Raw genomic sequence first — 10,651 nt, 5'->3', positions numbered from 1 at the left:
AAGTAAAAAAATGGGCTAAACATAAAACAATGTAAAATATCCACATGGGGTGGATCACATAAAAGCCAAATGGACACAAAGCTTTGCATCTTGAAATCAATAGTGTTAAAGCAGGTGACTTTTCACAGTGGGAGACAGCTAATGTGGAATATATGTAATCTTTACTCTACAATGGACAGAGAAAGGTTGTGCTTAGTGCCAATAAAATCACAAAACCCCCACTGCTAATGGTAAACGACCATGGAGATAAATGTTACGTGTCAAGCCATAGACATCAAAAGAGACAAATAAAACCTATCCAATGTCCCTAAATAGCAATATATGCAGCTTGTACCTAAAATAGACATGTACTGCTAACATTAACAATTACCACAAATGATAGATTAAAACAAAAGATGAAAAAATTAAAGCAAAGTAACTGCTCATATATATAGTGGTAAATACAACCCAAAGTTGTAAAAATGCAAAAATTAGGACATGTTGTAAAATGTAACTAGTAATGCAATTTACTAATCTCAGAAACCTATATTTTATTTATAACAGATTAGATAAGTTTTAAACTGCACATTGAAAATGTAGACTATGGTCTACATTTTGAATTTGATGGCAGCAACATATCTAAAAAATAAAATAAAATAAAAAAAGGTGGGAAAAATCAATATACAGTATTACCATATTTTTATGTATTACCATATTCTATTCGTTACGTTTAAGTATAAGTTGATCCCTAATGAGTAAGCCAGAGATGACTGTAGCAAGAAACATCTCCCTGAGATGACATGAGGAAGAAACCTTGGGATGAACCAGACTCAAACTCAAACGAAGACAAAACCAGACAAAGACTTAAAACAGAATCCACCCTCATCTGAGTGGCACCGAATGTCCATTCATTACAGGTCCATAATTGATGAAGTGTACTGTGATAAGCGCTTAAATGCAAGACTATTTGTGCAAACTATGGTCCTGAGCCATAGTTTGTAGTAGTCTGTTGACATCAGTGGTGGGCGGTCAGGGCCAGAAAAAAGCCTTTTCTGCTGGCCTAAACACTATCAAAAGCACTGACCTACATTTACAAACTAAATTCTATGAAATTATGTGTGTTCCATAAAATTTTATTAATTTATTCCCAACAGTCTATTTTCTTCATTTCATAACGTTACTCTCGGCTGCACTGCTTCCAGTATGTGTATGTGTATGTTAGATTTTTTGTCCAATCAGATTTCAGCCTCTATGTGCTGCCATGTCAATCTAATCTGCCCAGAGCCTTCAAAGTCTGTACTGCTGGCCCTTTTACCATAGTCTCCTTAAGAAATAGCTCTGTTTCAAATTTGTCTCATAGGGCCAGCTACCCGGCCCAAAATAGCGTCAGCATTTTTTCGTTCTCTGATTGGTTGGTCAGAGGAAAACTGTTACACCCAAGTTTGTTTGGCAAAACACGTCTCTAGCACGCTGCACACATTAATACATTAGAGTTAGACTTTTTTATGCCTATGGAGAAAGAGAAATTGATTTGGTCTCGGACATACTTAAAAATACATAGCTAGCTAGTCTCAGCCCGGGAAAGGGTTTGTTTACCACTTCCAGACCAGTGAATACGAGCAGTATCACTGGATTAAAGCCTCTGAGGAGCGGTGCAAATTATGAGTATTCTGTTGAGTAGATTGTATTTTATTTAAATTTTTTTTGTTTTTGTCATATTAGACAAATATTGATACTGAACTGCTCCAGATGATGTAGGTTGCACAGTTGCGGTTGTAATGTAGAGGTTTGGAGCTTACTTTAGTAAAATGGTATTCACCATCCATATGTGAAATGTCTCTCTCTCTGTAATGCCACGCGTTGTTGCGTTTTTGTATAGTATTGATGGTTCTATAATTGCGACGTGATAGTGGTGGTATTAAGAGGTGGATTTAATAAGTAAGTCCCCACTGAAGGCCCAGGTACCAAATGCACGGCCCGACACTGGTTGATATTAATTACAGTCCAAATCTATCCTCAAAGTTATTAAGTTGCTTGGTAACTCTTCAGGCTGTTGCAGTGGAACCATACCCAGCTACACAGAGTAGTCTCCAATTGAAGAGAACTCCATCCAGAGGTAGAGGTAGAGAGAGAGAGAGAGAGAGAGAGAGAGAGAGAGAGAGAGAGAGTAGTAGAAGTAAAAAAGTTAAAGGAAAACATTATGTTAACAGATGAGTCAAAATCTTTAATTTTTTTCTCTAACAGATATTATGTAAGATGGAGGACAGGAGACAATGACCTGAGGCATAACACGCTTTTGTAAGTACTATTTAAAGAACAAACATTTGGCTGGAATGTTACCTATCATGGCCTGCCCAGTTTCCAGACCTAAATCCTATTGAATTGCTTTGGGATGAACTGGATCACAAGGTCAGAAAAAATCTATACAACTAGTGAAGAACCCCTCTGGCAAGTTTTACAAGAAGCATGGCAAGTATTTCAGCTAAATGTTTGTAGAAGCTTTTTAGATGTCAAGAGCGTGTGAAGATTTTATTCATGCAAAGGAAGGATTTTTCAATGAAAAACATTTTAACATCTGTACACAAAAGGAAAGGTTGGCAAAAGTTGAAGCATTTACTATACTTTTTCACTCAAGTTAACAAAGATGTTCGGGCTCTGACATGTACTTAAGTGAAAAGTACCTATTACTACTAGCTGTTTAAGTGTCATGCTGGTACCAGGTCATCACATCATATTAATATACCAATACATAAGAATTTTACATTTTGTTAGCTAATGAATGTATCCAGGCTGAACATCCACCATATAGAACACAAGCAGAAAAAAATATGATGATGATGATCAGGAATGTCTCTGGTTTCAGTCATGTTTACATCGCTAACTTCCTCTGTCTCATCCACGTTAGCCATACTAATTGTTGCCTTCTGCCTTGCTTGTTGTTAGCTTTATAGGCTAGCCTACCTCTGAGGTGTGTATCAGCCAGGAAATAATACACCAGTGGTAGGTTGAAAAAGCAGCAAAATGACAAGAAATAGGTTGATGGTCTGAAAATGGTGCGTAATGAGAAGAAGAAATATTGATAATGTCACCAAATAGATTAAAACTAAAGTAACAAGCCTGGTTTGAAAATGTAAGAAGTATAAAGTACAGATATTTGTGTAAAAATTTTAATGAGTGAAAGTAAAAAGTTAGCCTGACAAATAAATAGTGAAGTAAATAGTGAAGAAGTAATAAAAAAATATAGATAAATAAATATAGAAATATACAAACATATAAATAAATATAGAAATATACTTAAGTATATTTAAATATTTGTACTTCATTACTTCCCATCTTTGCTGTACAATTATTATTTATATATATATATTTGTTCAAAATAAATCTTAATATTGTTAAATTACTTTATAGGACAATAAAAAAATACAAGACTAGGTGTTTTCAAATGGCCAACTCTGCTGTCAGAAGAAAAGCACAGAGTGGAAAAGTTCAGTTGTAAAATATATTTAATTTATTTTGGTATATAAACCAAAAAATTGGTTTAGCTAACCCAAATCCATACATATAAAAAAAATTGTACTCTTAAAATTTTATCATATAGGATTTAGTAAAATAAAATGTATAATATTTTGAATCTCTCTAACTGAGATAACTAGATACTGAGCCTGCATTTGTATTTGTTCTAAAAAAAAAGCATTGCTGAAGCCCAACTCTGTCTTCCAAATAGATCAAAAGAAGAGTTAAATTCTGCCTCACAGTGAGCTAGATTAGTGCTTGTGACACATTTTCTGGCACCTCTGGCTCTTCAGGATGTTCTTATTTGCTTGTTGACATTTTGCCAACATTACAATCTCTTAAAGGGCATCTAAGCCACATCAATGACACAGAGCACTTCAGATATAATAGTGATTAATAAGATAGTCCACTTCAGATATTCTCGTTTTTCTCTGGCAAAATGTGTAATTTGCTAACCTCAGTACATCCACATTTGACTCATCTATTGTGCTGCAATGGTGATTGTTAAGGCTATGTAAAGCAGGTATTAGCTAAAATGGTTTTCATAGTAGCTTATTATTTGCTGCATTGTAAAAAAATAAAAAATGTTTAAAAGGCATGTGGTTGCATTTGTGTCAGGACATATTTAGCTTATAGAAAAAAATTAGTGTCCCAATCTCAAGATCTTGCCTAGAGCCCCACAGACCCTCAGGCCAGTTGCTTCAACAGCATTGAATACTGCTTTATGATTGGATCATTTGTACTAACATTTGAGATATGCACTCATTTTAGCATTTGTTTGGGCAGAAAACAAACAACTGATAAAAAATATGATAATGTCATAAAAACTGCATGTCATCCACATTGGTAGTAATTAATGATTTTAACAATGCTTTTACACTTTACATTTGACTACATGGGCAAATACAAGGAGCGTCCTCATTATATTTATATTGTACTACTGTCAATCTAATCTGACTTCAAAGGAGAATAATTAGGGATCTGCAGATGATATTCATCAAATTGAATGACCTAAAACAGATTACTAAATCCACTATGCTTACTGATTGTCCAAAAGAAGAATGTTGGGAAAAAGTGTCCTTTTATAATAAAATGATTGACTGATTGATGGATGCAACTTGAGTAATTTACAACTTAGAGTTAACATGATAAAAATAAAAATTGTTAAACTTTCAAAATCATGTTCATCAACATAAAATTGCAAAGACTATGAATAGTTCATCATATACAGTACATATATCAAAAGATTTAGAGAATCTGGAGAAATTGTGGTGTAAAGGGCTAAAATCACATTACTGTATAGGATATAGAAAATAGAAGCTAAAAGCAAATTGTAATACATTTAAATACACATCAACATTAAAAGCAACTATTCCATAAAAGCTGCTTTTAATTATGTATGGACACTAAGTTTTATATTGAAAAATTCCAATTAGATATTTTCTTTTAAAACCTTCAGCATAGTAAAATGTAGCTGTGATATTCACAGGGGCATAAGGGGGTCTTAATACAGAGTGTAACGTCTCGTATGTGATCAAGAGCATCCATTAGTGTCATTCAGAATCTTTCCAATGTGACATAAACATGGATATAACGGCCACTGGCAACTACTAAGTGTTTCAGAAAAAAGGCAGAGACGACTTAATGACAACTTATTTGTCCCTGATATCTACTCACTATCACACAGATTCAAACACATCCATGTACCATTCAAATGCAGGCAAAATAAACAAATGTAGACAACAATTCAACAGAAAGAAAACCATTGCACAATTTAATACTGAGAATATTGATATGGGGCACAGGTTTTTAAAAAATAAGCAAAATATATTAAGCATGAAAATAAAACCCTTTCATAAGTAATACCGATAATAAATTAAGATTTGCAATCTTAAATATTATTAAAATGACTGATACTCTTGAAAGATACAAACCAATTCATTCATTTACAACATCACCATAAGAATGTTTTTTTTATTTCCCCTATAATGTTTTTAACCCCCCCCCCAAAAAATAACAACCGACACTGAAAACATAAAGTCAGGGTTCATAATTTAAGGTAGGAAATCTTGTGTCTGTACAATTATCTCAGATCTGTACATTTATACAGGAAATATAGGCTTCCAACTGCTAACAGCTGCTAACGTTCATGGCATTTTTGGCAAAAAAAAGTAATTCAACTCAAATTTGTAAGACCTGTAAGTAAACTCTAGGCTCTGGAGTACTGTGAAATCTGCATAGTGACAAGCAGTTGTTATTTTCTCAGATCGTGTTTTCGAAAGTGCAGGAAAAATGCCACAAAGAAGAGACTATCAATTAAAAAAACAATATTAAATAAATAAAAGCAAAACAACCTGCATTAACTGAAGACAAAGCACAGTACCAAGCATTTCCATTAGAACTATAAAGAAAGTGAGGTTAAAGAGTCTTTATACTGTCTGTAGAACATTTACAGAGATATAACATCATGCCCCAGCATGAGCACATCCAGTGGGAATTTCCACCATGTTCTTCATGAGTGAAGTAAAATGCCCGCCATGTCAACTAGCCATGAAGTCCAGATAGATCCCTGAAAGTCTACATTTCACACATCATGCCATGCTCTCCCGCTCCTCTGATGGGCCATTTGACACCTTCTTCACCTTTTTCACCCCCTCCCCCATGGCTGTAGATGTAGTTACACTGTGGAGAGAACATGTTATGAGTACATGGTCACATTACACTAATTATTTAAGCAATTAATTGCTTTATGTTAAATTATTAAAGAACTACATGGCATACATATTTAATATTGAAAAATATCAGTGGAACAAGTTGCTGTTATTACTTAAAGCAATAGTAATTTCCTCAATTATCCCTCTTTTCTCCTCTCTTGTGTTAAAATCCATCCATCATCAAAGTGTATTTTGTATGTTTTGTTATCATTTTATATTGAGCATTTTTTGTACAAGTTCGGGTTCAAAATGTTAAAGAAGTGATAATATATTTGAATATATATTTAATGTTATGCTAATAGATAATATATTTGAGCTTGCTATTTAAAAATTAAGATCTGACAAGAATGTGCTATTATTACAGTCAGCTTATGCTTCTTTTGTGTCACTTTGTACAAGTTGTAGCTTTAAACCTCAAAGTTATCCATAACAGTAGCAGATTTGACATGAGTGAGTGAGTGTAATAGGAAGCTTAGAGCTCAGTGGCTGAATCTTTTCTCTGGCCATGTTTGAGCTCCAACATACCTAAGTTCAAGCTCCACACATTTCATACCTTTATCTTTGTCATACAACACCAACATCGCATCCACAATGTTGGTCAAAAGTGGGTCAATAAGCTGCAAAAGTAATACAAGTTTGGAATGACTCAGCTGTCATTTGATTTTTAATTTGCTTTTTGTGCTTGTGCGTTTCATTTTCAATTGATTTGTAAAGTGAGCTGGAGTGTCAGAAATTCTGCATATTAATAAAACCTGTTATTTTTAGCATTTAATATTAGTCCAATTAGCTCAGATTGGCTAAATAGTAGGAATAACCCTTTCTCAGCTGCTGGGCAACCCCAGTCTTGTAAACTACAGTTAATGACACCAGTGGATGCAGCTATTTTTATAATGGTGAGACTGTTCCATTAAGTTGCAGTAAGGGGGGATTACCGTAGGCACAAATTTCACTATCATCAGTGAACATTCAGGAAAAGGACATTGTGAGATTGGACTCTTACAAATACCTGAGTGTTCATGTGAACAGCAAACTGGACTGAACAGATAATACTGAGGCAATCTACAAGAAAGGTCAGAGCAGACTCTTTCTGCTGAGTAGACTAAGGTCTTTTGGAGTACAAGGAGAGCTACTGAAGACCTTTTTTAACTCTGTGGTGGATGTCTCTGGAGATTTCCCTGGACAATGTACAGGAGGTGGGAGAAAGGAGGATGGTAGCAAAATTATCATCATTGCTGGAGAACAACTCTCACCCCCTGTATGAAACAGTTTAATCCCTGAGCAGATACAGAAGGTCTTTTCTCCCTGCTATTAGACTTTACAACCAGAGCTGCTCCCAGTGAACCAGTTACCAAAAATGTACAATAACAATAATTTATAGGTGTACAATATTACCCATGTATGTGTTTGCAGCATTACTACTTATTGGGGTCTCTTTTCTTTTGTATTTTTTATCTTATCTTATCTTATCTTATCTTATCTTATCTTATCTTAACTGCATCTCCTTCTCCTGGAATCAGAAGAAGCCTAAAAACAATCCCTGGTCACATGGTGCCTACTCGAGTAGCTAGGTCACATCAGCTTTCTGCCAACAGCAAGGGAACATTCTGACATGAAAATCTAGGCTGATGACCTGAGGCTGCAAAACCATACAGATTCTGGTCTCACCAACCATGCCTAAAAAAAAGATGATTTGTTTGCAAATGTCTGCTTTAATATAATCTATTTTTGGTCCAGGCCTCCCTGTCATCAATCTTGTCCAATGCAGTTTAAGGTGAAGGACTCTCTCTGATGTGGGTGAGAGAGAGAGCAGAGAAATGTGTGGGGAAAATGATGCAGGTGAAGAACGAGGACACATATTGCTAAGCTATTTCTGTCTGGGACTGCAAGCAAGGGACAGAATAAGAGAGTGAAAAAAGCAAAAAGGCAAGGGCTAGAGGAAAGTGAATAGGCTCCCATGCTTAAAGGAATTTCCCCTCCTGAAACACATTAAGTATATTGAACTTACATAATTTCAATGTGTTATAAGTTTCTCCTAAGTGAGAACTATTGGAGGTGTGCATCATTTGGATATCATGTGCAAAATGTAGTAAACTATTAACCAAAGTAAAGAATACACCAATGTGTTCGTTAAAAAGTTTAAACCTAAAAAACGTATTCAGAAATATATTACAAAATAAATCTTGGTCAGGTGACCTTCAGAAGGATGCAGATGCAGGGGCTGATGGGAGTGATGCATGGAGAAATGTGGAGGAAAAAGATGCATAGAGAGATGACTGGGAGCAGATGACTGAGAGATACAGGAAGAAAGAGATGCAGAGGACAAAGAGATGCAGATGACAGAGATGCAGATGACAGAGATGCAGAGCACAGAGATGCAGAGCACAGAGATGCAGAGAGAGCTGTAGGTTGGAGACAGAGTGAGATACAGGAAGAAGACAGAGATAAAGAACTGAGCCATTGACAATGCCACCAAATTAGAGAAGGACAAGAGCAGGGCTTCAGTCTGCACTGTGTATCTATTTACACAACCCAGTATAAGTCATTTGTATTGTGTGACTACTTACACATCGTCCATTTCCATGTCCTCCTCGTCTTCCACAGACAACAGCAGGTAGGGATTGGAAGAAGCTGGGCGGAACTTGTGGCCCGTCAGGACAAAGAAGGTCAGAGTGGCCAGTTCATCCAGCAGCTGTGAAGAGCAACAGAAAGATGTGTTACTTCAAACATTAGCATAATCCAAATGTTTGTTCAGTTCCTTTGATCCATCCAACCATCCACCCTCAATTTATCCATTGCATACATTAAACTATCACTACCTGCAATTCACTACACTACCTGCAAGTTAATAAGTTTGAACAACTTCTTAATAGCTCATTGTCTTTATAGTTCATTTTTATCATTCTGCAGTCCAGGTTTAAACTTGCAGTATACGTATTGCTCTGTTCTAAAGCAGTGTGGGATCTTAATTTTCAGGCTTTGTTTTAGTAATCTAATTGATGGCTCCTTGATGTCCTTAAGCCTATGACCTGTAAATCGATCCAAGTCCTCCATTTTAAAGGATGTATCAATTATTTAAATGAGTTTATTGAAATAAAGAATGATATGAAAAATGGTAGAGTGAGATCACACTGTATAAGGCAGAAGTACCATCACCAAAATGTTCAGAACATTTTATTTGTACAAAATAACTAATAACCAATAATTAAAAAGGTGTGCAAATGAAAACTAATAATTGAATAAGGGGTGAATAATATATTCAAAACCTCATGATAATTTAGGTTTTCTAGTAAAATTGAAAAACCTACTGAAGTTTTCAGAAGTATTATGAAGATTGAGCTGGTGTAGTGGCAGTAATTTCTCATATGGTATAGAGTATTTGTCTACCATATGATTCTATGGGATACTTTTACAAGCAAAAATGTGGAATATTACAAGTAACTTTTAAAGAATATGATGAAACAGAGTTAAAGTCTAACAGATGAAAGTAACTGATCAATCAAAATGTGTTTGAAAAAGATGCCTTTCATTGAGATTCATTATAGAATGAGACAAGCAATAATGCTGAGCAAGCATTAATAAGTGACTGTGCTGTGCTGCTTTGAAGTGAGGGACTCTCATTCAACAAATTTATTTAAAACTGGTTTCTGCCTATAGATCTATGAAGTGTTATGCTCACTCATTGTCATTCTAGCATTATAAGGATGTTGTGGCCTAACTGAACTGTGAAAGACTATATATCATGTTTACAATAGAGCTACTAATCTGAATTAGAATACTCATCTGCTTCTTCTGTATACAGAGGAATAAGATGTTGGTAAATGCTGTTAAAAGAAAAAATGTGCTTCTGCATGTTGCAGTGCCATGTGATGCTGATCACAATTATATCACTACATAACTTTAAATTAGGACAAAAAACATATACTTTAATTTAGGCATTATGAAGCTTCACTGTCATTCCTATACACTTATTATTCCTGTACCATTTTCTGAGCGGTTAATTTTGCTAGAGAGATGTCTTTTTCAATCGGTTAAGACCTGCCTTTGATAAATGCTTCATAATGATTAAATCTTTAGATCTGTCAAAAGCTTTAACAAACAAATAAGAGGGGTCAATGCACAAAGGCAGCCATCGTACAGCACAGTTGGAGAAGAGGGTTAACAGCCCAAATGTAGCAGCTAGGCAATTCTAGGGCTGGGCTCTCTCAGAGGAAGACCCCTTCTCAGTAATTTAGGGCCTAAAAACATCCTTTACCTACCTGATAGAGCCATTTCCACTGGAAGGGGACAATGACCTTGATGAGGATGGCAATGATACGAGTGAAATAAATATAGCACACGATCTGTGAAGCAGAAACACAGATATTAATAGTGCACACACTCCTCACAATTCCTTACATTTCCTCACACATTATTTATATTTGATCCCTAACAATTAGAAGCTAATT

The 10,651-nt window shown here is 35.3% G+C and overlaps 1 protein-coding gene across 1 annotated transcript in view; it reads right to left on the bottom strand.

The window, feature by feature from the left end:
* Positions 1–5,238: 5,238 nt before the first annotated feature.
* The window catches only part of gpr107 (G protein-coupled receptor 107), a 29,016-nt gene continuing 23,603 nt past the window's right edge, over positions 5,239–10,651 (bottom strand). The window contains exons 16-18 of the mRNA XM_046838752.1: positions 10,463–10,546; positions 8,771–8,895; positions 5,239–6,174 (exon numbers count right to left, since the gene is read on the bottom strand). Coding sequence (XP_046694708.1) covers positions 6,084–6,174; positions 8,771–8,895; positions 10,463–10,546 — 300 coding nt within the window. The 3' untranslated portion in view covers positions 5,239–6,083. The remainder of the gene's footprint in view (positions 6,175–8,770; positions 8,896–10,462; positions 10,547–10,651) is intronic.

Source organism: Silurus meridionalis, chromosome 25 (genome assembly GCF_014805685.1).
Source record: "Silurus meridionalis isolate SWU-2019-XX chromosome 25, ASM1480568v1, whole genome shotgun sequence".
NCBI classification, from domain to species: domain Eukaryota; kingdom Metazoa; phylum Chordata; class Actinopteri; order Siluriformes; family Siluridae; genus Silurus; species Silurus meridionalis.
Note: the sequence above shows the minus strand (reverse complement) of the source record. Positions and strands in the feature narration are given on the sequence as shown.